The sequence below is a fragment of the Felis catus genome, chromosome B3 (genome assembly GCF_018350175.1).
Source record: "Felis catus isolate Fca126 chromosome B3, F.catus_Fca126_mat1.0, whole genome shotgun sequence".
In the NCBI taxonomy this organism is placed as follows: Eukaryota; Metazoa; Chordata; class Mammalia; order Carnivora; family Felidae; genus Felis; species Felis catus.
The window spans coordinates 45,229,759-45,256,251 of record NC_058373.1 but is presented as its reverse complement, the minus strand read 5'-3'; the positions used below and the strand labels follow the sequence as shown (position 1 = coordinate 45,256,251).

Here is a 26,493-nt window from a genome sequence, read left to right as displayed (position 1 = left end):
CCAACTTAAAGATTTCAATTTTGAAAAGGGGTAGACGTCCATTAGGGGACTGATATCCCTGCTGTACCCAAATCTAGAGAGGGAGATAGATAAAATCAAAGTAATTGGGGATAAATGATTCTCACTGTTCCATCCCTTAACCAGTGGCAAAGAAGTATTTCATAAAAGAATACAAACACCCCTGTGTTTCATGTTAGAAAATATTATGACCTCTCCGTGCCTTTCCATGCCCAGCATGTCCCTGGAGGTACTCAGCTAGGTTCCCTTTGCCTGTGTGGGTAGTGGACAGACTGGAGCCTGGAGCCAACCTACTCTGGCGGTACTGTTGTCAGGAAAAGCATAGAGTGTAAGTAACTGTGCCCTTAGAAAACCCTGGACTTGGGGTGCCTGCCTGGCACAGTCAGTGGAGCATGTATGTGACTCTTGATCTCGCGGCTGTGAGTTCAAGCTCTATGTTGGGCATAGAGCTTACTTAAAAAAGTAAATAAAATTTAAACATTAAAAAAAAGAAAAGAGGGGTGCCTGGGTGGCTCAGTCGGTTAAGCGTCCGACTTCGGCTCAGGTCATGATCTCACAGTCCGTGAGTTCAAGCCCTGCGTCAGGCTCTGTGCTGACAGCTCAGAGCCTGGAGCCTGTTTCCGATTCTGTGTCTCCCTCTCTCTCTGCCCCTCCCCCGTTCATGCTCTGTCTCTCTCTGTCTCAAAAATAAATAAAAACGTTAAAAAAAATTTTTTTTTAAATAAAATAAAAAAAAGAAAAGAAAGCTCTAGACTTAATTTTTGCCGTCATGAAAGCTGATAGTGCTTTAGTTGCAACTGTGGGGCCCAGGGAATAATTTCCTCTTTGGTAGCTGCTATGTACTAATCCAATGATCAGAACCACTTTAAAACATATAATTTCCAACCTCAGTTGAGCCCTCAGTCTTATTTAATAGTTTTTTTCTTGATAGGAAGACCTCCGTGCTACCTCCTCCTTTGCCTCTAATTTCCCTTCCCTTAGGTATCCTGAGCACCCAGCACTTACCAGCATTACCACAACATTTATGGAAGAGGACTGGCATTGTTCCTTTACAAGTCTGTTTCCCCAATAGATTGTGAACTCCTCAAAAAGAAAGAAAGCTTGTCTTATTCATCTGTGCATTGTCCAGCACAGCGTGTGGAGCAAAATGCCATGAATGCTTATTAAGTGAACAAATGCCCAATTCATAGTGAAGCCGGTTGCAGATTTGCCGGTAGCATAAAGAGAAGGAGAAGAGACCCTGAGGTCATCTGTACAGACTACAACCTTCTCAGATGAGGGAGCCAAGGCTCAGGAAGTGAGGGGACTTTCAGATTTCAAGGCCAGTAAGTGGCAGCTCTGAGACTAAGCTCAGATCGTTAAAATCCAAAAATACGCTCTTTTTCTTTTCTACTTCGCCTCTTGGAAGCTCTTCTAGAACTCTGGCCTTAGGTAGCCAACTCTCAAATGTGACAGGTCGTGCTTTTCAGCCATTCTTTGCTTTCTGAATATTTCTACCCTGTCAGGAAGAATTTCTTCATGAAAGTAGGTAATTCTAGCTTTGGTTCATACTGAGTTCTCTCCTGCCCCATCATTCCTTTGATGCAAGTTCATTAAACTGCTTAATTACAGTTATTAGCAAACATCCCTAGGAATCCAGTCATCATCAGTCATGTAGGATTTTGCTAATTGTTTTTAAGGTGTGTTTTTAAAATGTGATTTTTAACAATTTATAATGCAGTGAATTTTATTTTTTATTTATATATTTTAAACTATTTTATTTATTCCTTTTTTAAAATTTTTTAATGTTTATTTATTTTTGAGAGAGAGAGAGAGAGAGAGCGAGAGGGGGAGGGGCAGAGAGAGAGGGAGACACAGAATCTGAAACAGGCTCCAGGCTCTGAGCTGTCAACACAGAGTGTGACACAGGGCTCAAACCTACAGACCACGTGGCTCATGACCTGAGCCGAAGTTGGACACTTAACCGACTAAGTCCCCCAGATGCTCAAACTATTTTTTTTAATGTTTATTTATTTACTTAGAGAGAGAGTGAGAGAGACAGAGAGTGAGATTGGGGGAGAGTCAGAGGGAGGGGGAGAGAGATAGAATCCCAAGCAGGCTCCTGCTGCCAGCGCAGAGCCCAATGCAGGGCTGCTCGATCCCACGAACCATGAGATCATGACTCAAGCCAAAATTAAGAGTTGGACGCTCAATCAGCTGAGCCACCCAAGCTCCCTGCAATGCAATGAATTTTAAAGTAATTTCAATTTTGCTGCTTTTCCATCTGAAACACATTGTATATGATGATTATTCTTGCCTTAACCAGACAGCACTCTTTTCCATTTACATATATTTTTGGATTTGTGGTTTTGCAAATGAAAAGATGATTTCCGTTGTAGAGAGAAAGAACTGAATAAAATCTGATTCTGATAAAAATTTACTTTGCATGTATGAGCATTTACTTTTTATAACTGGTAATAACTATGTATCATTATAAAGTAACAGAAGGAAGTTTAGAAATTTAATAGACTCCAATATAAAACACTAATTACATGGTTTTACATATATTATGAGCCTGAGCGTGTTTACCCAAACACAACTAAAATTAGGATGCTTGATGAGATATCAGAATTGCCACATTGTAGCCAAAATTTGTTAAAGTAAAATCATGGTGTAGATTAAAATTTAAAAAGTACTAAAAAGAAGTCTTTATTTATAAGTACTATAAAATTGGGATGGTGGATATTATGCAAAGACAATATTTGCATATTTAAAGCAAAGAGGTGTGAAGATATTCAAAGTGTATTTAAATGATGTGAAGGATGTATTTTGGTTGGTTTTTTTTAAAGTAGGCTCTGTGCCCAATGTGGGGCTTGAACTCATGACCCCAAGATCAAGAGTCGCATGCTTTACTGACTGAGCCAGCTGGATACCCCTTGTCTGTAGGTTCTTAATGAATTTCTTCAGTGAATTGCCTGGTGTTAAAATTATTTGTATTACTGGTTTACACTTGTTTTTCAGTTCAATAAGTAAAAACTACTGGGTATTTGTTTTATAAAAATCTGTCCCTGCAGATGATTTTGTGTCACAAAACTAAGGCTGTAGTAAAGTTCTCTCCAGGCTCCCGATAGAGCTAGTCAAATTGAGATATGTTAATACTATATCTTGGCAAATTTGCCTGGTTAAGTCTTTATGATTCTCTGTCATGTGGCTTTGAACACAGTATACAAGAAGAAAAGCGAAATGTATTGTTAAACCTCTAGCCTGTGTGATCCTTAAGAACTAGAACCAAGTCCTCATTTTTCTATTTTTAGCACCTACCACAGTGTCTGGCACAGAGTAGGAGCTCAAAAAATGTTTCTTTTTAAAATTTTTTTATTTTAGAGAAAGAGAGAGTGTGAGTGGGGGAGAGGCGCAGAGGGAGAGAGAGAATCTCAGGCAGACTTCATGCTCAGCATGGAGCCCAACACAGGACCTGATCCCACAACCCCGGGATCCTGACCTGAGCCGAAATCAAGAGTTGGACGCTCAACAGGCTGAGCCACCCAGGTGTCCCTCAAAAAAAGTTTCGTATTTAAAGGCTCTGGGGACCTTGACCCTTCCAGAACCCTGTAATTATTGCCCATATTTTATCAGTGGATTCTAATGTCAAAACAGATGACTCTTGTGTGCTGGTACATAGTAGGTGCTTGATAAATGTTGAAGGAAAGAATCTATTGTTTTAATGTTTCCCCACCCATTGTCTCCACTGGCAATTTGCCTTACGATGTGGAGTATGTTATCAATTATTTATTCCACGGAAACATTCCACAAATAATCATCATCATTATAAATTTAGAAGAAGTAATGTGGTCAGTTATGAATTATACATGTCTGGATTATCTGTACTGTCTTTAAGCTTTTATCAATCCCTGGAGGCCAACTCCTGATAAGAAGTCCATGCCTTTTGTTGGTGGTAAGCTCCCCCTTCTATGATACTTTGATGGCTTGGGAAGTGGTTGAGACCCCCGTATCCCCTAAGGGCTTTCACTGTGTCTTTGGCCTTTAGGGAGTCAGGCAGTGGGGCCTGCTACCTTGCTGGTTGGAATCTGCAGACCTACTCCTGGTTTCCATGTGCTCAGGCTTCATGTCTGTCTGGCTTGGGGTGGCTCTGACCTAGTTAAGTTTTGGGAAACTGTATCAAGCCCTCACCTATTGACTCAATTACACATAATTTGCTAGTTTAATAATTTGCAAGTGGGCTATTGAAGAATTTTGTAAACTCAAGCGATGAGTGCAGAGTTGGGCCTTATCAGCATATCACAGCAGAGGTGAGGACAATCATGTTCATGTATACTTGGATGCACAAATGGGAACTTGGTTCAGTGTGCATCTAGCACTGTCAGCAAAGAGAGTGTAGGCTGCCAGACTTCGTATATACATATCTTTAAAAGTTTATTTATTTATTTTGAGAGAGACAGACAGACAGAGAGAATCCCAAGTGGGCTTGGGAATCCCAAGTGTTAGTGCAGAGCCCGACACAGGGCTTGAACTCATGAACCATGAGATCATGAGATCATGACATGAGCCGACATCAAGAGTTGGCGCTCAACCAGCTGAGCCACCCAGATGCTCCAGACTTCATATATTTTACCTAAAAAGGGAATTCCAGCCTGAAGCTGAGTGATCTTGTCCAGTTGGAACAGGTGTCTCAGCAGAGGGACTTTGGTGATTATCATCTATATTAGTCAGGGTTCTCCAGAAAAACAGAACCAACAGGATATCCATCCATTCATCCATCCATCCATCCATCCATCCATCCATCCATCCATCTATTATAAGGTAATGGCTTACATGATTATGGAGGCTGAGAAGTCTTACCATCTGCCATCTTCAAGCTGAAGACCCAGGAAAGCCAGTGGTATAGTACTAAGTGCTGGGATCCAGAGAGCTGATAGTGTAGACTTTAGTTGAAGTCTGAAGGCTTGAGCACCAGCAGTGCTGAGGGCAGGAGATGGACGTCCCAGCTCAGGCAGAATGTGAATGCCCTTTCTTCCTCCCTTTTCCCCCCCCCCCTCCTTTCTATTCTGCCATGGCTCTCAAGTGATGGGATAATGCCTACCCACTTTGGGGAGGGCATTTGCCAATTCAAATGTCTTTTGGAAACAACCTCACAGACACACCCAGAAATTATGTTTAACCAGCTATCTGGCTCAGTTAAGCTGACATATAATTAACCACCTCATCATCCATATTCATTTTGTTTTAAGTCTACCTGCCAGACGTGACTTGTCCTGTGTCTTGACTCTAGGGAGAGAAGACAGTGAATTGAATGCAATTTGAGTATTTGTTCAGTTCTGGTGATGGAGATTTTTCAGTGTAAATTAACAAATTGGTGTTCTATTGTCTGCTCGTCTCTAGTACATTTTAGCTTGTCTGGGTCCATCTTTGAGGACCTGATCACCTCTGGGCACTGGCTAAATATAATCTCTAAGACTTGAATGTGAAAGACCAAATCCTGGAAAATGAAGCTAAATTAATTGGTCTCCAGTGGGAGCCAGGCATTATTAGAAGCACTGGGGCTACAGTAGTGACCCAGACATGCAAAGCCCTTACTCTTAGTCCTGCTGCACATTCTAGTAGGGTTTACAGCCAGTAAACACTAAGTAACCAAGGTAATTTCAGCCTCAGTCCAGTGTTCTGGTAAGATAAAATGAAGGAGAGTAATTGTAGGGCTATTTTAGGAAGAAGGTGGTTTAGGTGACATGTGAACTGAGACTTAAGTGACAGAAGGGGCCAGCTGATGGGGTGTCTGGGTGGCTCAGTCGGTTAGGTGTCCGACTCTTGATTTCGGCTCAGGTCGTGATTTCTCTGTGGGATCAAGCCCTGCATCGGGCTGAATGCTGACAGCATGGAGCCTGCTTGGGACCCTGTCTCTCCTTCTTTCTGTGCCCCTTCCCTGCTCACACAAGCATGCGTTCTCTCACCCAAAATAAATAAATAAACTTAAAAAGAAAAAAAAAAAGAAGGGGCCAGCCGAGCCAAGGTGGTGGTGTGGGAGGAGGAGACACACAGGGCAGAGAACATTACAGAGAGAGGAAGCTGCAGGTTCCAAAGTCACAAGCAGAAGGAAGCTTGGCATGTTTGAGGAGCAGAAAAAGGACCAGTGGGATTGGAGTGTCGTGGAATGAGTGGGGGCAGGGGGGTGAGGTGTGTGGGAATAAGAACAGATCATTAGCCTGGAAGGTTATGATGGGAAGTTTGGAGTTTAGAAATGGGTAACCATTATTTAATTTTAAGCAAAGGAATTTAATTCATATGCTTGGTGCTGGGGATACATCAGTGAATAAAACGGATAAAAACCCTTGCCCTCCTGTTGCTTACAGACTGATTTGTGTTTCAAAAAGATCACTCTGCTGCTACATGGGGAAGGGGTTGTAGGGGAGCAAGAATGGAGGCAGGGAGATGGGTTCGTGGCTCCCATGGCAGTTCAGGGGCAAGGTGACTTGGATTTGGGGAGTCATGGTGGAGATGGGGAGAAGTAGATGGGTTGTGGATCTGTTCTGGAGGTAGACCCAACAGGACTTCCGGCACATTGGAGGCAGAGAGACTTTGTGCATGACGTGGCAAGTTTTAGGGACCCATTGAATGTCCATATGGAAATGCCAAGAAGGCAATTTGATACGAAGCTGGAACTCGGGGACGTTTTAAGTCCTAGTGTGCAGATGAAGCAGCCATGTAGAGAGATGCTATCTTATGAGGCCCTGACCTGTTGCAGTCAGGCCCTTCTCCAGGTGATACTGGCGTTACACTTCAGTTTCCAAGTCCTCGCAAATCTGGGAGGAGTTGGAGAAGGAGAAACAAGCAGAGCTGTTTCTGTCCTGGTCATTCCTGGCAATCCTAGCTTGTCTGGGGGGGCGAGGTCCAGGGGGCATGGGTCTCACCTTTGCAGACACAGCATGATACAGCACTGTGGGGCTTACACGGGGCACCATTTCCTACTGTCTTTGGGAAGGGAGATTTTGTAAACATAGGCCATATGTTAGAAAAAATAAATGAAGACTTAGGACATCGCTTTTTCTTTCCTTTTTTTTTTTTTTTTTTTTAAATCTTTTTCTTAATTCTTTGGAAGAGAGAGAGAGAGCTGGGAAGGGGCAGAAAGAGACAAAGACACAGAATCCAAAGCAGGCTCCAGGCTCTGAGCTGTCAGCACAGAGCCTAATGTGGGGCTCAAACCCACAAACTATGAGAGCCAAAGTCAGATGTCTAACTGACTGAGCCACCCAGGCATCCTGGGACATCACTTTTTCAAAGTGTCTCTTTGCTCTGGAAACATGTTATTGTATGCTTTTAGGGCGTGCACTTGCCACCCTATTGTCTTTGCTACTGCAGCTGAGCCTCCCTGAGGGCAGGCCTGGGGCACAGTATGTCGTATGTTTGGCACACAGAAAAGAGTTTCTTGCTTTGAATTGACAGTAATGGAGTGTCCGTGATAGAGTGGGGGTGTAACCTTGTTAAAGTAAACATATCATTTTGCTACATTGTTCCGAAGTGACAAATTAGGGAACATTACTGGCTGTACACAGGGTTTGCTTTTCTAAGACTTCATAGAATTCTCTAATACCCTCTGTTTTCTCATAACTTTTCAGTAGCATGAATATTGCATTAAGTTTTGATGAAATGCTTTTCTGTATTATTCAAAGAAAGCACTTCTAATACGATAGTTTACCCATCTGCTTAAGAATTCTGAAAGTTAAATGGGCTTTTCTTACTTGTACGCATTAAAACACACATACTCACACACACTTTTTTTGGTTATAAAAATAATGTAAGACCTTTGTGGAAAATACAAAGAGGAAGCAAACATAATCCCACTCCAGAGAATAGCACAGCGTTAATATTCCAGTATTATTTTATATGTATCTTATACACAGCAGGAATCATGCTGTATATTTATTTTGTACCCTTTCTTTTTTGCATGATATTAAACTGTATACATTTTCTCTTATTTTTGTTTTATTATATTTTAAGTGTTTATTTGTATTGAGAGAGAGAGAGAGAACCAGGGTGAGTGGGGGAGGGGCAGAGAGAGAGGGAGAGAGAATCCCAAGCAGGCTCTGCACTGCCAGCACAGAGCCTGACATGGGGCTTGATCCCACCTGCTGTGAGATCATGACCTGAGCTGAAATCAGTAGTCAGATGCTTAACCAACTGAGCCATCCAGGTGCCCCTTTTTCCCTTAGTTTTAGAAGCTCTCTGTGAACTTCTTCCTGGTTGTGTAATAATGTATAAAACCTTGGAAAATACTTGGTGTATCTTACTAGGAAGATATCTTTGTAAGTACGTTGTTGCCATTTTTCTTATTTCCTTGATTAATTTCAATAGCTAGAGTTACTGGATCAGAGGTTATGAACATTGTGAATATATTTTGACGGATCGTGTTCCAGAAAGATGTATCAGGAAGGGTCAGCTATGCCTTTTTAATTTTGAAATGCTATTTTAGTATTATAAATTTAATACATTCGCTTTTTCAATTGATGAAAATGGCATGACTTTTTAATTTTAAATAGACTTTATTAGAGGAAGTTTAAGTTCACAGCCAAATTGAGCAGAAAACACAGAGTTCCCCGATGTTCCCCTTCCCCAGGGTCCCCCGTTGTCGATATCCATGCCATAGTGTTGCATTATCATGGTGTGACTTTTATTTTTCATTTCTTTGCTTACTAGAAAGACTGAACCTTTTAAAAATGGAGTGAATTATTTTTAGCACCTCTTTTGTGGGCTGCTCTTCATTTCACGTGCTTGGTGATGTCTTGATTGAGAGACAGCTCAGAGGAAATAGGATTGGTTATAGCCTGTGTCATTGGTACAGCTTCTGATGCAGTGTTTCTCCAGGAGTGCTCTGTGGACCTTGAACATCCACTTTTCTGGGCCCATTCCCTAGCTTTGACTCTCCGGGGGTGGGGCCCAGGGATTTGTGTATTTAACAAGCCGCCTGGGGATCCTTATGCACCCTAAAGACGTTTAAGAACCCCTGGTCTTCAATCTTTTTATAAACAAAGGTTTGAAGCATTACATAGAAAAATGGCCCACTCCTTTCTATAAACTCTAACAAATAAGTGTTACTTCCTATTGAAAGAGAGAACACCAGCGCCTTTTCATCAGTGGGAGAGCGTCAGAACCAGATTAGTCAGATCTGAAGGTTTCTTACAAGAATGTGTTCAGATGACTAACATTTTGTCATTCACAGGTATTGTAGCTGGTTTGCATTCTTCTTAACAGAGCGGGTTCATTCAGAAAAAGCTGGAAACTATAGCAGAGAACAGATAGGTTTAGCACTTCCAAATTCCCTTCAGTGAAACCTTCTTTTTACTGTCACTGTCACTCCGTCTATAGTGGCTCCATCCAGGTTTCCGATGAGGAAAACACAAAATCCTCATATTTGCTAATTTCTCGTTTTTACCAGGAAGTTTGAAAAATCCTTGAAAAATGTATGTAAGTGCAGTTGCCTGCATACTTGAAAAAGAATAGCTGAGAAAAGGGAGCACAAAAACAATTTATGTACATGTCTGTACACAAGCCTGTATGTTATGCTGTGCTCCCTGCAAACGTGGCTACCGTCTGTCACCGTGCAGTGCTATTACAGCATCATTGACTGTGTCCTTTTCTTCCTGTGACTTTTTCCATGACTGGAACCCTGTACCTCCCACTCCCCTTCCCCTCGTTTTGCGCATCCTCCTGTCCCCTTCCACCGTGGCAGCCATCAGTTTGTTCTTTATTTATGGGTCTATTTCTGCTTTTTGTTTGTTCATTTGTTTTGTTTTTCCACTGTAAAGGCTCAGTGAGAAGGAAGGCAGACAGCTATCTGCAAGCCAGGGAAAGGGCTCCCCTGGAACGTGACCGTGTTGGCACCCTGGTCCTGCACTTCCCAGCCTTAGAACTTCGAGAAATAGATGTTTGTTGTTTATAAGCTGCTCAGTCTGTGGCATTTTGTTCTTTTAGCCCCATCTGACTAAGACAGGACACTTAGGAGATCTGGGTGCAACATAAAATTTCTTTCTTGAACTTACGTTTTTAAAAGCCGGTAGATGAACCAGAGGCAAGGATGGTTAACTTTTATGACTTGAATTAGTTGCCCGCAAGACAAAGTAGAAGAGAGAGAAACATCAGAGCCAAATAAAAGGAGAGAGAAACCGTGAGGGAAAAGATGGAAGACTCAGTGGGGACACAGATCTAGGGCACCCAGCATGTGAATAATTGGAGTTCCAGAAGGAGACAAAGAAACAGATGGAGAACAAACAGTAGCTGCATAGAAGAATCATCTGAGACTACAGATTGAAAAATTCACTGAGTTCCAGGTAGAATTGAATTTTTTTTGAAGTCCACAATTAGGTACATTCTGATAAAATTGAACTCCGAAGTAGAAGAATAAAATCTTACAAGCTTCTAGGCATAAGGAGCCGAGAAACTTACAGAGGAAGAGGTACCAGACTTCCCATCAGCCTCGAAGTTCGCTGGGAGGAAGGGCCTTGAGGTTAAGAATTCCATACCCTTTCAATTGATCCCCAGCCTTTGGGGTGAGGGAAGGAGGGTTGTCAACATGGCAGGGATTCAGAGAGTCTTTTGTCCAAGCGCCTGATCTGAGGAAAGTGTTAGGGAGTCTACCCAGAGACCCTAAGATAGGGGGAAAGGAAAAGGAAGAAGGCAGAGGTCATCAATGATCCGTAAAAAAAGACCTATGTTATTTCATGTAAGTAGAGGTTGAGGAATGCTTGAGACTGGGTAACAGAAGTACTGAAAAAAGGAGAAAAGATTATTGAAATAAAAGAGACATTTCACAGGCAAAAATTTTAGTTCCAGCCCAGTTAGAGGTACCACGTTATTTTAGCAAAGCAAAACTGGGGTGAGGGGAGGAAAGTAAAATCCTTCCTGATAAACCACCTGCGTTGGAGGGCCAAGGAGTGTGAGCGTGAGGTGTGCTGAGTGTTTCATACCAAGGAGGGGGGAGCCGTGCAGGAACAGAGCCTGGAGTAGACGTGTGTGGTTATGGACATGGGGAAGGGAAGGGAGCCATTCATAGAATAGCGATGTCCAGGAACATTCCCCAGTCAACAAGGGGAGGGAGGACATTGGATGGTAACCTGGTTAAACCCATCAAAACAAGGAAAAGGAGCAAGGAAACAGCAACCAGAAGCAGCATAAATTGTAAATATAAAGTGAGATGAAAGGTCAAATGAAAACACAAAGCATTGTAGTGTCATGACTGAGAGCACAGTCTGTGAAGCCAGAGTTCCTAGTTCAGATCCCAGCTCAGTCACTTATTAACTGGCTTTGGACAAGCTACTTAATATCTCAGAGATTTCACCTCCTGTGAAATGGGGATAATAATAGTATCCACTTCGGAGGGTGTTGTGAGGATAAACGGGTTAATGTAGCTACAACACTCAGAACAGTGCGTGCTGTGCTAGACCAAGCAAGTATTTGCTTTATTATTTATAAAGTATGGTCACAGTGTTAATATTAGGTAAGATGAAACAACATTAAAAGCATTAAATCAGGGGCGCTTGGGTCGCTCAGTCAGTTAAGCGTCCGACTTCTGCTCAAGTCGTGATCTCATGGTTCGTGAGTTTGAGACCCACGTCGGGCTCTGTGCTGACAGCTCAGAGCCTGGAGCCTGCTTCAGATTCTGTGTCTTCTGCTCTCTCTGCCCCTCCCCCACTCATGTTCTGTCTGCCTGTCTGTCTCTCTCTCAAAAATAAATAAACATTTAAAAAAAGGCACTAAGAGGCGCCTGGGTGGCGCAGTCGGTTAAGCGTCTGACTTCAGCCAGGTCACGGCCTCGCGGTCAGTGAGTTCGAGCCCCGCGTCGGGCTCTGGGCTGATGGCTCGGAGCCTGGAGCCTGTTTCCGATTCTGTGTCTCCCTCTCTCTCTGCCCCTCCCCCATTCATGCTGTCTCTCTCTGTCCCAAAAATAAATAAACGTGGAAAAAAAAATTTAAAAAAAATAAAAATAAAAAAAGGTGCTAAATCAGAAGCACTAAATTATTGTGTAATGGTTAAGGTCACTTGTATCACAAATCTGTATGTGTCAAATAAAATGGTGGCTAAATAAAATGAAAAGTGTTAAAAATGTAAGGAGAACTTGATGAAAATATTTTACAATGGAGGAATTCATAAAACCTCTTTCCCAGATGGAGCAATCTGCTAGACAAAAATAAGTAAGATCTAGAGAAAATGAATACTGGAATCAGCAAACTCAATCTAACAGACGATATTGAACCTTTTGTTCCTTGAATAGTTTTTTTGCATGGAACATTTAGTAAACATGTGCTGCAAAGCATACCCCAATACATTCAAAAAATTAAGTATATTCCAGACCATATTTTTGATCCCAAGCCAATAAAGTAGAAATAAATAATGAAAATGATGGGGCGCTTGCCTGGCTCAGTTGATAGAGCGTGCAACTCTTGATCTTAGGGTTGTGAGTTCAAGCCCCACATTGGGTGCAGAGATTACTTAGAAGTAAAATCTTAAAAAAGTAAATAAATAAACAAATAAAAATGACCAAAACACTTAACTGCTTGAAAATGAGGAAACACAACTCTAAGTAATCCTTTAGATACCTAAATATCAAAAGATCAAAGAGGAACACAAAATGGAAATTAAAACTAATAAGGAAAGCACTTCACACTCAGTCTATGGACACAGCAGATACTGTTCTAAAAAAAAAAGTCTTTGTTATTAAGGAACTTAGTACTCCTATTTTAAAATTACTAAAAGAAAGAGTAAAACCAAAAGAAAAGCAAGAAAAATTAAAAAATACTTAAGCTGGCATTAAACAAATGAGAAATTTTAAATGGTTGAAAAGAAAAGGAGGTAAGGAATCAAGAGCTTTTTCTTTGCAAAGGGGAGAGGAGGTGGTGTTGGTGAGGGGAGTGTGAGGGACAGAATGAAGGTGGAGGAAGGGAGGGCAGAAAGGAAGCCATGTGCGAAAGAATAAGGAAATATTCTGAAGGAACATTGGTCTCTTGCGACCTAGGACTCCGGTTCTCCTGTCTGTCTGTCTTTCTGACTGTCGCGCTTCAACTCATCTTCTTTACAGAGTGGTTACAGGGAGGGTGGGTTTTGGGGCCAGGCTGCTCGGTCAGTCCTGACTGGTCACTTGCCGTCCGTGTGACTTTGGGTGCATCATTTCATCCTGAAACACGGGGGACCCCAAGAGTGTGGATTTGGTACATGCTCAGTAAACACCAGGGGTGTCCTCACCATCCCCACCGTTCCTTAGACTTCCCAGGATGGCTGCTCCGCCAGGCCATGCTGTGTTGGGGCACCTGCTCTCACTGAATGCCTTTCCACGAGACCCCGTTCTGCTATTCCAGCAGAAGTGCTGTCATCAGATAAGTACCCTAAGAGGATCAGCATTTGCTGTCTTGGCTCTGTGCTAGACATTGTAGGTGCTTTTTGCGCACCGTGTCACGAAACATTTACTGTGCCCTTAAGAGTACAGTCACTTAACAGATGTAAGTTTCCTTAACAGAGAAGGAAAAGGAAGCTCAGAGGACTTGACACATTTGCCCAGGGTCATTCAGCTAGAGGAACTGAATTTGGACGTGTTTGTCTGACACCCCCTGCCCAGCCCTGTCCTTGCTTGGTGTTGATTTGTTACTTCCTGATCGATTTAGGGAGTCTTCGCCTAGAGCAATGGCTATCAAAAAACAGCCTGGAGTGGTGGAAAGAGCTTTGAACTGTAAGAGCAAGAGTCCAGGGACCTAGTCCGAGCTTTGCCCTTTCTTGCAGCGTGGGGGGCCGGGGAGGTGGTGAGGGGCTCTGTCAAGTCATGTGGCATCCAAGTCTCAGTGTTTTTACTGGCAGATGAAGGGACTGTGTGTGTGTGTGTGTGTGTGTGTGTGTGTGTGTGTGTGAGAGAGAGAGAGAGAGAGAGAGAGAGAGAGAGATCTCTGAGGTCTCTCTAAGCACGTGTAAGTACTTTCTGTACACGTGTATATATCAGGTGGCTGTCAAAAAGGAGCTCTTAGGAATGGAGTTAAATGTTCTTATTTTTATCAAAAGTATAAAATGCTTTTGTGCCAGCATGTAAATTCTCAGAAGACCCTCTTAGTGGTTTTTTTTGTGTTGCCCAGGTACTCCAGGAGCAGATCCGGGCCCGGGACAACATCAGCTATGGAACTAATTCTGCCTTAAAGACTCTGGAGATGCGTCAGCTCTCCGGTTTGGGAGACCTTCGGGGGAGAGTGGCAAGGTAGGTGGTCAAGTGTTTGGGACTGTACTCATCGAAAGCTGTTTTTCATCAACTCCATTTTACAAAGTATATATTCACAAAGTCCCAAAGCAAATTCTTTGCGTTCTTCTAAGACATTCCCTCCTTTGCCCATAAAAATCAAGGGTAGGCGTTCCACCTGATTATGAGCATGCCACGATTTCTTATCTTGGAGTTGTGTTTGTGGAAGGAAATGATGGGAGGTCTCGGCTGACCTGTGTAATTTGGCCAGGTAATAATTATGTTTACTGTCTCCAGTAATACAAAGTTGAGACTTACATTTTGTATGTCTCTTTTAAAAATGTCATTTCCCTTATAATTTATTTTTTTATTATCTTCTGAAAATTTTGGTCTGTGATAGATTGGAAATTTAGAGAAGATCTTTGACCTCAGGTAGTACGAAAGGTGCTGTTCCGGCCCCTTTCTACTGAAGGAGTGCTCCGTGCACCAGCACCATTGGAGTCACCCCAGAACTTGTTGGAAATGCACGATCTTTAAAATATTTATGGGCCTCTTCTGCCCTCTGCTGCTGTTAAGAGTCAAGCACAAGTCTACAAGGGGAGCTGTGGAGCCAATAAACAATTCAAATCAGGCTGAGGTGAAAATGAGGGTGGTCTGTAAAGGGTGAGACGGAAGATAGAACAGGAACACAGGATCCAAGACCTCTTTGGAGCAAAGGAGAGTAGTGTTGGGGGATCTGTGCAAGACAACACACGAAGGACCTTAGATGCTGGGCATGTGTGTTTCGGTCTGCTGGGTGAACATCAGTCTTACAGCAGATGGCCCCATAGAATGAATGGAGGCCTAGTTGCCAGTCTTGTGTAGTTATCTCTTCTCATTCGGGTCAGTGCCAGTCTTCTTAGCATGCCCTTTAGAGATGAACCCCCCACTGACCTCCTTATCTCTCTCGACCTTTGCACTGTACCTTTCGTCAGTAATCAGCTATTTGTTAGTCCCTGAATGGGTCATGCTCTCCCATCTCTGTGCCTTTGCACGTGCTTCTTCACCCACCATGCCTTTCCCCCTTCTTTTCTAACTTCTAATCAGACTTTCACGTTCAGCTCAAATGTCACCTCCTCCAGGAAGTCTTCTCTGATACCCTACTCTCCTGAGCTCTCCAAGCATTCTGTTCTATTGAGTCTCTCTACTGTTTTCAGAGTACATTTTTATTTTTGTAACCTACATGCATAGAACAATCTCTGGAGAGCACTAGCTTCTCAATACATATTTTTTTGGATGAATTAATGATCTAGAAAAATTACTGTAATAGGACTGAAAAAACTTGATGTCTTTTTGTGGAGATTGGCTTAACAGAAAGCCCACTCTGTGAGACCTCCCAGAAGAGTGAGAAGTTAGAAGGGCTTCAGAGCTACAGGGCAGAATAGGGACTTGTGGAAAATTTTGAGGATCTGCCTATGCACTTTAGTTGCAGATGAAGATTATGTGAGGCCAGCTATGTACGAGGCTTAGCACAGGGCATGGCATGGAGTGAACACAGAGCAAGTGGGAGCGTTTGTGAATCTTAAGGGCAGCGGCAGTGACATTATCCTCATGAAACTGTTCTAATGACCAACTGGAGAAATGACTTTGAACTATTTTCAGGAATTTTACATTTTTCCTGTGCAGTTTCACATTCAGTTCTTTTTTTTTTTTTTAATTTTTTTTCAACTTTTTAAATTTATTTTTGGGACAGAGAGAGACAGAGCATGAACGGGGGAGGGGCAGAGAGAGAGGGAGACACAGAATCTGAAACAGGCTCCAGGCTCTGAGCCATCAGCCCAGAGCCTGACGCGGGGCTCGAACTCACAGACCGCGAGATCGTGACCTGGCTGAAGTCGGACGCTTAACCGACTGCGCCACCCAGGCGCCCCTCACATTCAGTTCTTTATGCAGTACGTTCCTTCCCTATAGCAAATACTTTTGCAGTGAAACAATCACAAACGTTTGTTGTGAGCACCACCTATTTTTGCTTTGTTTTGTGGTTCTACTCGTCTTTCCCCTGGAATGCTAATAAGACTTTGTTGGAATAAACTTGTGTGGAAAAAAAAAATCTTTGGCAAAGTTTTGGCTTTCTTGTATTGAATTGGAGGAGTATGAACGTGCTAAGTGATGGTCTTAAATTACTAGGCTGCTATATTATTTCAGGTTTTCTTGTATAGTGTTTATGGATCCACCAGTGATGCCCTTGGTAGGAAGCTGGCCCTGATGCTCCCCCTTGTGCTTCCCTGTGGAGGTGGGGGGCACCCTCACCCCACTAAGAGTGGCATGCTCTGAACAGACTTGCTTAGAGCGTTTCCCATTTCTCGCTAAAGCAGAGCTCAGGGAGGCCAGCTTTCCTCTTCCTCCTGGAACAGTGGGTCCGTTATTTGGCCTGTCTTCTTCATTTTTCCCAGTGCTCAGCGGCCACTTCCATTCCTCCTTGAGGTCTGTTTTCATGGTGCCAGAGTTTTAAAGGAGAAATAGCTTTATACTGACGCAGGTGTGCAAGTTCCCTCCAGGTAAGCAAGTCCAGGTGCAAAGGAAGAAAATGAATAAATTAGACATCATCAGCTTAAAAAAATCTTTGGCTCTTTTAAATAATGCTGTTATGAACATTCACAGACAAATTTCTGTGTGGCCATATGTTTTCATTTCTCTTGGAGATATATATATATATATATATATATATATACACACACACCTAGGAGTATAATTGTTGAGTAATGTGGTACTCTATATTTAACCTTTTGAGGAACAGAACAGCCAGACTGTTTTCCAAAGCGATCGCACCATTTACAATGCCACCGGCACTGCGCAAGGGCTCTGATCTCTCCACGTCCTCACCAACACTTACCTTTTTGATAGAGCCAACCTAATGGGTATGAAGTAACATCTTGTTTTTGATTTGCATTTCCCTAGTGACTAATGGTGCTGAACACCCTTCAGTGGGCTTATTGGTCATTTGTAGATCTTTGGAGAGCTGTTTATGCAGATCCTTTGCCCATTTTTCATCTGGATTAATAGTCTTTTTATTATTGAGTTGCAGAAGATCTTTATGTATTCTAGATTCAATTCACTACCAGATACCCGATTTGAAAAAGCTTTTCCCCGTTCTAAGGGTTTTCTTTTCATTTGACTGGGTCCAATTGGTTCTTTTAAAAAGTGATTACTGTCTCTTTGTTGATATTCTCTATTTGATGACACATTACCATTATACCTTCCTTTACTTTTTTTTTTACAGTTTTTATTTATTTATTTTGAGAGAGAGAGGCAGAGAGAATCCCAAGCATATCCGTGCTGTCAGCCCATAGCCCTGTGCGGGGCTCCAAGTCACAAACCATGAGATCATGACCTGAGCCGAAATCAAGAGTGAGAAGATCAATCACCTGAGCCACCCAGGCACCCCATACCTTCCTTTACTTTTTTAAATCATTTTTTCTCTATTTCTTTGGTCATCCAGTGTTTATAATGGCTGACTTAAAGTCTGTGTCTTTTAAATCTGACATCTTTCCCTCTCACTGCCAGTTTCTTTTGCCTGCTTTTTTTCTGTGTTCAGTTCATATTTTCTGGTGTCTTTGCTGGATACTGGATACTGACAGCTCCTTCCCTCTGTTTGCTTTGGTTGGTTGTTTGTTCAGTGACTTGGCCGGATTGTTTTAGAGATGTCTCTTTCTCCGGCAGTATGAAGCATCTAGCGCACAGGTGCCCGGTGATGTCAGTGATCTTAGCAAGACTCTCTCTTTTCCCTGATCTTTTTAAAAATTTTTTTTTGAGGGAGAGAGTGAGAGTGAGGGCACTCACTTGCCAGGGAGGGACAGAGGAAAAGAGGGAGAAAGGAGGCTCCACACCCAGCAGAACCTGACGCGGGGCTCGATCTCACAACGGTGAGACCATGACCTGAGCTGAAATCAAGCGTGGAACGCTTAACCGACTGCACCACCTGGGGGCCCCTCTTTCCTTGATCTTTTATTAAGCCGTCTGCCTCTACAGGTATCATGTCCAGATCTTCATCGCCATTAATTTCTGGCAGATTGCTGTACAGGGATTGTTTCTGACAATACCCTGGGACATAAATTGCTCTGGAGTCTGATTCAGTTAAATTATTGCCAGCCCTTAAAGGCTTAATTATGTATATATACAAGAATTATTATATGTATAGGTAATTATAACATGGAACATGAACAACTTAATGTTTTAAATGTCACTGCCTTTCTGGGAGCCTGGGTATTAAGCAACCGACTCTTGATCTTGGCTCAGGTCATAATCTCGCGGTTCATGAGATCGAGCCCCCGCCTCAAGCTCTGTGTTGACAGTGTAGAGCTTGCTTGGGATTTTCTCTCTCTCTCTCTCTCTCTCTGTCTCTCTCTCTGTCTCTCTCTCTCTCTCCCGCTCTCTCCCTCTCCCTCCCTCCCTCTCTCTCTCTCCCTCTCTGCCCCTTCCCCTTCTCATGCTCTCTTTCTCAATATAAACAAATAAACACTAACAAAATTTGTTTTTAAGATTTATTTTTGAGAGAGAGAGAGACAGAGACAGAGACAGCATGACCAGGGGGGAGGAGGAGGAGCAGGAAGGGAGGGAGACATGGAATCTGAAGCAGGCTCCAGGCTCTGAACTATCAGTACAGAGCCCGACTCGGGGCTTGAACTCACAGATCGTGACCTGAGCCAAAGTCGGACACTTAATCAACTGAGCCACCCAGGTGCCTCTAGGTAAATATTTTTTAAAAATAATAAAAAAAATGTCACTGCCTTTGGTGTGCTATGCCACCATGTCACAAACTGTAAGAGATGTTTACTTTAAGCATGTTGCCTGGTCAGGTCTGTGGCTAGACCTTTGGTACTCTGTTAATGAACTTCTGACCACCTCTTCATCACTGATCTGATAACCAGATGAAAAGTTATTCTGCCACACAATGGCTACAACCAAGAACTGCACCTGGGAGATAACAGTTATCCAAAGACCTGAAAAGGGAAATTTTGAAACGACTACGTTATTGGTTCATTTATAACATAACAGGATAAAATAGGGCAACTTGTCAGATTGATTGCAAATTCTCGTTTAACTAAAGCTGTTGAGCCATGCACACAGCTATATTTAGAACTCTGAGGCTGTCTTTTATGAGTGTTTTTTTTGAAAAGACAGGAACAGTGTCGTTGATTCAATATTAGCTGAGGTAGCAATATAGCTTCCCCCTTTTTTCTTATTTATTTATTCAGAAATGATTTGCAGGGTGCCTGGGTTTCTCAGTAGGTTAATCTGACTCGATTTTGGTTCTGGTCATGATCTCACAGTTCATGAGATCAAGTCCTGTGTGGGGCTCTGTGCCAAAAGTGCAAAGTCTGCTTGGGATTTTCTCTGTCCCTCTCTCTCTGCCCCTCCCCCCTCTCAAAATAAACAAACAAACAATTTGAAACTTACAGAAAGTTTTCACGATTCACCAAGTGTTAACATTTCGTTCCATTTACTCTATTCTTTCTTTCTTTTTTTTTAATGTTTTTATTTATTTTTGAGAGATAGAGAGACAGAGCATGAGGTGGGGAGGGACAGAGACAGAGAGGGAGATACAGAATCCAAAGCAGGCTTCAAGCTCTGAGCTGTCAGCACAGAGCCCAACATGGGGCCTGAACCCGTGAACCAGCGAGATCATGACCTGAGCCAAAGTTGGGCACTTAATCAACTGAGCCACCCAGGTGTCCCAGTTCTGTTCTTTCATATGTAATATTCTTATGCAGCATTTGAGAATAAGGATAACTTTGTTTTTAACATAAGAAAACCAGAGTTGATTTCTTTGTGTATGTGTTCTGATGTCAGGCTTTGGTATCTTACCTTGCAGCCCTCCCTGCCCTTCCCACCTGCTTTGTCCCCTTACTTATAAAGGTACGAAGATGAAGTGTGTGGTATTAAACAGTCAGAAACATTATGAAATATGTAAAGTAGAGAAAAAAATTAAGTTCACCAGCCCCTTGCTCTGTTTTATTCCTTACAGGTAACTAATATTAACAGCTTGATGTCTGTCCTTTCAGACTTTTTCATACATAGTTATGAGGTAGTAATTTATCATTGTAGTAACATGATGATTTGCAGCCTCACAATTAATTAACAATCACAACAGTCTGATTTTGATTTTACAAAGTATTACATATATTATTCTGCAACTGAAGTGTTCCCACATAACAGTACATTGTGGGCTTTCTTTGAGTATACGCATAGTTCTAGTATACTGCTTACTTGGGTATGGAGCATTCTGCTACAATTGTGTGCCATAATTTATTGTATTTAACTACTGCTTGGTGTTAATGGAAATTTATGTTGTAGTATTTGTGTTTCCAAGCGAGAAATAATACTGAAGCCAAGCCAAAGCTAGGGAAAACCAGTGAGCCATGAATGTCAGGATAATTTCAAGATCTTTCTAAATAACTTTTTCAAACAGAGTCCATCCCTCAAACAGCTTTGCAAAGATAATGAAACTGGTCGGGTGTAGTGATACCTGACAGTTCCTACCCAGTAAAAGCTGTGTTTGGATTGGAAAATAAAGCTTTTGTATAATATTTTTGTATTTCATGGTATGTTAAAACCCATGATATCCCCAAATAAGATTTAAATAATATTTTGCTGAACAGTTATGAACTCAAAAAAGAAAGGTCTTTGTTTGGTGTTGGTTTTACCATCATTTGTGAAGTGAGGGATGATTTAAGACTAAAGGAAGTAGTATGAATCAAGTACTTTGCACTGTACAGTGATTTTCTGTGTATTCATCCGTTCACAAATACATTCATCCATTCACAATATCTGTTGGGCCTCTTCTACATGTAAGGCAATGAACGGGGCACTAGGGTTTTCGTGATGAAAAAGGCAAATGTCGTCCCTCTGTCTTGCTGTTTATATTCTGTCTAGGAGGGGACACAGATGTCAAACAACTTAATGCCAAAAAGTTATTTAATTTCACTTGTTATTTGAATAATTTATTTGTAGATATTTGGAGTTTTATTTTTTTAATATTTTTAAAGTTTATTTATTTAGTTTGAGAGAGAGAGAGAGAGAGAGAGAGCATGCGCGTGCACACACACAAGTGGGGGAGGGGCAGAGAAAGAGGAGGAGAGAGAATCCCAAGCAGATCAGGACAGTGCAGCACCCTATATGGAGTTTGAACTCATAAACCATGAGATCATGACCTTAGCTGAAGTCAAGAGTCAGATTCTTAACTGACAGAGCCACCCAGGTGCCCCGATATTTGGGGTTTTCTATAGACATCATATCATTTGCAAATAATGATAATTTTATTTCTTCTTTTCTGATCCTTGTATCCTTAGTCTCTCTTTCTTGTCATCTTACAATGGCAAACCCCTCCAATACCGTGTTAAGTAGATGTGATTGAGGGCATCTTTCTCTTGTTTTTTACTTCAATGAAATTATTCCATTGTTTTTCCATTTTGAATGATAATTGCTCATGTTATTTTTTTTAACATAGATTTATCAGATTAAGTTTTCTTCAATTCCTAATTTACTAAGATTCTGTGAATCTGTATTGGGTTTTCTCAAGTATTTTTTGCATCTGTTCAAATCTTTTGATATCCTTCCCTTTTGATCTGTTAACGCATACTTAGCAAAATGGCTAGATATATTAATATACAAAAGTCAGTTTCCTTACTGTTAAACAAAACATACCAAAATGAAGATACCATTTAAAATAAAAGCAGAGAATATAAAATAACTAGGCAGAAATCTAACAAAAATTGCTCAAGACCTCTAAAGGGAAAAATTTTTTTTAATTTGATTAAGAAATGATAAGAGGGGCACCTGGGTGGCTCAGTCAGTTAAGCGTCCGACTCCGGTTCAGGTCATGATCTCATGGTCTGTGGGTTCGAGCCCCACGTCAGGCTGTGCTGACAGCTCAGAGCCTGGAGCCTGTTTCCGATTCTGTGTCTCCCTCTCTCTCTGACCCTCCCCCGTTCATGCTCTGTCTCTCTCTGTCTCAAAAATAAATAAACATTAAAAAAAATAATAAGAAGAAAACATAAGTAAATAGAGATAGATATTATATTCAAGGGTAGGAAGTCTTAATATTTCTGAAGATATCAATTCTTTCAAATTAATTTTTAGAATTAATGAAATCCCAGTTAATATCCTAACAGAGTTTTACATTGAACTTGATAAAATGACCCTAATGTTTATATGGAAGGGTTAAGAGTGAAAAATATCCGGTATGCTTCTGAGGATGACCAGAGAGGGGAGAATTGCCCTACCCGATAGCAAGACTTGTTGTGAAACTCTATGTTATTGGCTTAGGGGTAGAGAAAGTGAAAATGGAATAAAATAGAGCATGCACAAATTGGACTGTGACCACATATGTGTGGGACCTTGGCACATGTCATAGATGGTATAGCAGATCAGTGGAGAAAGGAGGGATTGCTCATAAGTAAAGCTGAAAAATATATTATACACATCAAAAAAGAGTAATTTCTTTTCTACCTCCTACCAGATACAAAATCAGCCCTGGACGGGTAGAGGGCTTAAGTGCTAAAAATAAGACTTAAAAATTTTTAATAGAAAAATATAGATGAATATCTTTTAGATCTTTCAATAGGGGAGAATTTCTTCTTGACATAAAAAGCATTGATGGATTTGATTATATTAAAATTTAAAACATTGCTCATCAAAAGACCCTTTAAAGAGGAAAATTAAATGTTACAAACTGAGGACGATATTGGCTGGTAAAGGGTTAGTGCTAAGAGCATTTAAAGATTTCCTGCAAGTTAATAAGAATAATGCAAACAACCCAGTGTAACAATGGGTGAGAGACATGAATGACATTTTACCAAAGCAGAAACATATGTGGTCAACAAACACATAAAGAGATTTAACTTCAGTGGTTGATGTTGAAATGAAAATTCAAAACACAAAATATTTTTTTTTCACCCAGTTGATTGGCATCTGAAACGTCTGAAAATAAGCGTTAGAGAGGATGTGGCTTCTTTTTTTTTTTTTTTTTTAATTTTTTTTTTTCAACGTTTATTTATTTTTGGGACAGAGAGAGACAGAGCATGAACGGGCGAGGGGCAGAGAGAGAGGGAGACACAGAATCGGAAACAGGCTCCAGGCTCTGAGCCATCAGCCCAGAGCCCGACACGGGGCTCGAACTCACGGACCGTGAGATTGTGACCTGGCTGAAGTCGGACGCTCAACCGACTGCGCCACCCAGGCGCCCCAAGAGGATGTGGCTTCTTATAGTCTCTTATTCCTTGCTAGTGGGAGTATAAATTAGAATCTGATCTTACCTCCCAGTGTTGAACATTCACATACTCCATGATCCATCAGTTTCTGCCTGAGAGAAATTCTTGTATGAGGGGTCTTGTTAATAGCAGCATCATTCACAATAGAAATACTGAAATAACCCAAAGTGCCCATCAATGAGAGCATGAACAAATAAATTGTAACAAACAACAGAATATTATTCTGTTGTCAAAATGAACCTCAGTGCTGTATGGCAATATGGATGAATCTTAGCAATATAATAGGTGGAAAAAATAAATACCAAAATATTGCATATGACATAATGTCTTTTTTTTTTTATGTTTGTTTATTTAATTTGAGAGAGACAGAGAGCCAGTGGGGTAGGTGCAGACAGAGGGAGAGAGAGAGAATCCCAAGCAGGCTCCACACTATCAGTGATAGAGCCCGATATGGGGCTTGAACCCAAGAAACGTGAGATCATGACCCGAGCTGAAACCAAGAGTCAGACACTTAACCGACTGAGCCACGCAGGCACCCCTGACATAATGTCTTTTGTAAAAGTTAAATTCAACTAAAACATGCATATATATACTTTTAAGAAATGCATGCTAAGGTTGTCTGGGTAGCTCAGTTGGTTAAGCATCTGGCTTTTGATTTTGGCTCAGGTCATGATCTCACAGTTGCAGAGATTGAGCCTCTTCCACTCTTTGCTCTGACAATGCAGATAGAGCCTGCTTGGGATTCTCTCTCTCTCCCTCTCTTCTGTTCTGCCACATTCGCATTCCCCCTCTCTCTCTTGCTCAAAATAGACTTAAAATAAAAAAAGAAATAGCATGCCATCATATATATACACACGTATTTGCATATATATGTACTTACATACATGCATGTGTAATGCAATTAACTGTCTTTTAAATTTTTACTTTATTTTATTTGAATTCCGGTACAGTTAACATACAGTGTTATTTAAGTTTCAAGTGTCAATATACTGATTCAACACTTCCAAACATCACCCAGGGCAAGTGCACTCCTTAATCCCCATCACCTATTTCATGCATCCCTCCGCCCACCTCCCCTCTGGCAACCACCAGTTAAGAGTCTGTTTCTTGGCTTGCCATTAATCGTCTTAATAGGAAAACAAGGGAATGATGACACAGGATTCAAAATGCTTACTTTCATGGGAGCCATTACTCAAAATAATTAACTGAACAAAGTGAGCCATGCTTGGGCCAGTGATGAGAGTATATTATGAAACAAGAGTATGTTATGGAAGATATCCAAAATAATAACAATAATAAGTTTTAATCGCAAGTCAGTGAAAGATTTATGTGGGGTGTTCTCCAAGTGTGTCACTGGTGTGTCTCATCTGGGGGCTCTGGGAAGGCTTCCTTAAGGATGTGACACGCATGCTTAGCTCTGAGGGTGGAATGGTAAGTACCCATGTGAAGAGGTCAGGGAAGAACATTCCAGACAGGAAACCACATGGGTCAGGCCTTGAAGTGGGAAGGAGTGAGGTAAGTTCGAAGCCCTGGAATATAATCAGTGTGACTAGATGAAGAGGGGAAAAGGGACTGAGGTGTGTGAGATGTTGCTGGAAGTTAGATGGGTAGGGAGCAACCCTTTGGGGGCATTTTAAAGGATTTTGGCCAGTATTCTAAAATAGTAGCAAGTTAAACAGCAGGCATTTATACAGATAAAGAATTGTACTTAGTTTGCTTTTTTTTTTTTTTTTCTTTCCTGAAACTTTGTTTCTTTGGGGCTAATACCTAGATTGAAAGGCACATAGAAATATATTTATGTTTCAAAATTTGGGGCATATACTGCCAGGTTGCCCTCTAGAAAGCTTGTAAAATGTATTTTTCCACCAGTAGTATGTGATATAGCTTGATTCTACAAACTTTCTCCAACAATGGGCATTCACATTCAAAAAAGATTTCCAATACAGAAGAACAATGGCATAATTATTGCTTAATTGTATACATCGTACTATGAATATTGAAAATACTTAAATGCATATATGCAGTTTTGTCAGATTATTTAAAATATTTTTAAAAAATATTTTAAGTATTTAAGTCAATATTAAAAAAAAATTGTTCCATTAATTTTTTTCCTGTTACTTCTGAAAAGGATTATAGCATTTTAACAACATTACTGAGCTAAACAAGTTGTTCAGCCTCAAGTAAATGTGAGTTAGTACCAAGAAATGACTTTGATTTTTATTTTCTTGTTTTTAAAGAGGATGTTTATTTTTTTTTATTTTTTTAATGTTCATTTATTTTTGAGAGAGGGAGAGATAGAGCACAAGTGAGGGAGGGACAGAGAGAGAGAGAGAGAGAGAGAGAGAGAGAGAGAGAGAGAGAAGGAGACACAGATTCTGAAGCAGGCTCCAGGCTCTGAGCTCTCAGCACAGAGCCTGACACGGTGCTCGAGCCCACGAACCAGGAGATCATGACCTGAGCTGAAGTTGGACACTTAACTTACTGAGCCACCCAGGCGCCTCCCAAGAAATGATTTTTAAAAGACTGGAATAATTGATCTGGTAGCTTACTTTCTTCAGAGTCGACAATAACTTAAATTTACCAATAATTTTCTCAGTTTGCTCACCTTTGTTTCTTGCATCCCACTCCTTCCTGTGGGTGCTTTTTTTTTTTTTTTAAAGATTTTATTTTATTTTATTTTTTAATGTTTATTTATTTTTGAGAAAGAGAGAGAGCATATGCACAAAGGAGGCAGAGAAAGAATGGGAGACACAGAATCTGAAGCAGGCTGTAGGCTTTGAGCTGTCAGCACAGAGCCCAACGTGGGGCTTGAACTCACAAACTGAGATCATGACCTGAGCCAAAGTCAGACACTTAACCAACTAAGCCACCCAGGCACCCCTAAAGATTTTATTTTATTTATTTATTTATTATTATTTTTTTTAATGTTTATTTATTTTTGAGACAGAGACAGAGCATGAATAGGGGAGGGGCAGAGAGAGAGGGAGACACAGAATCTGAAACAGGCTCCAGGCTCTGAGCTGTCAGCAC

The 26,493-nt window shown here is 41.3% G+C and overlaps 1 protein-coding gene across 2 annotated transcripts in view; it reads left to right on the top strand.

The window, feature by feature from the left end:
* Positions 1 to 26,493, top strand: part of FAM81A (family with sequence similarity 81 member A) — a 78,586-nt gene that overhangs the window by 28,846 nt on the left and 23,247 nt on the right. For both annotated transcript variants that reach the window (XM_023255286.2, XM_023255287.2), the window contains exon 4: positions 14,118 to 14,236. In XM_023255286.2, coding sequence (XP_023111054.1) covers positions 14,118 to 14,236 — 119 coding nt within the window. The remainder of the gene's footprint in view (positions 1 to 14,117; positions 14,237 to 26,493) is intronic.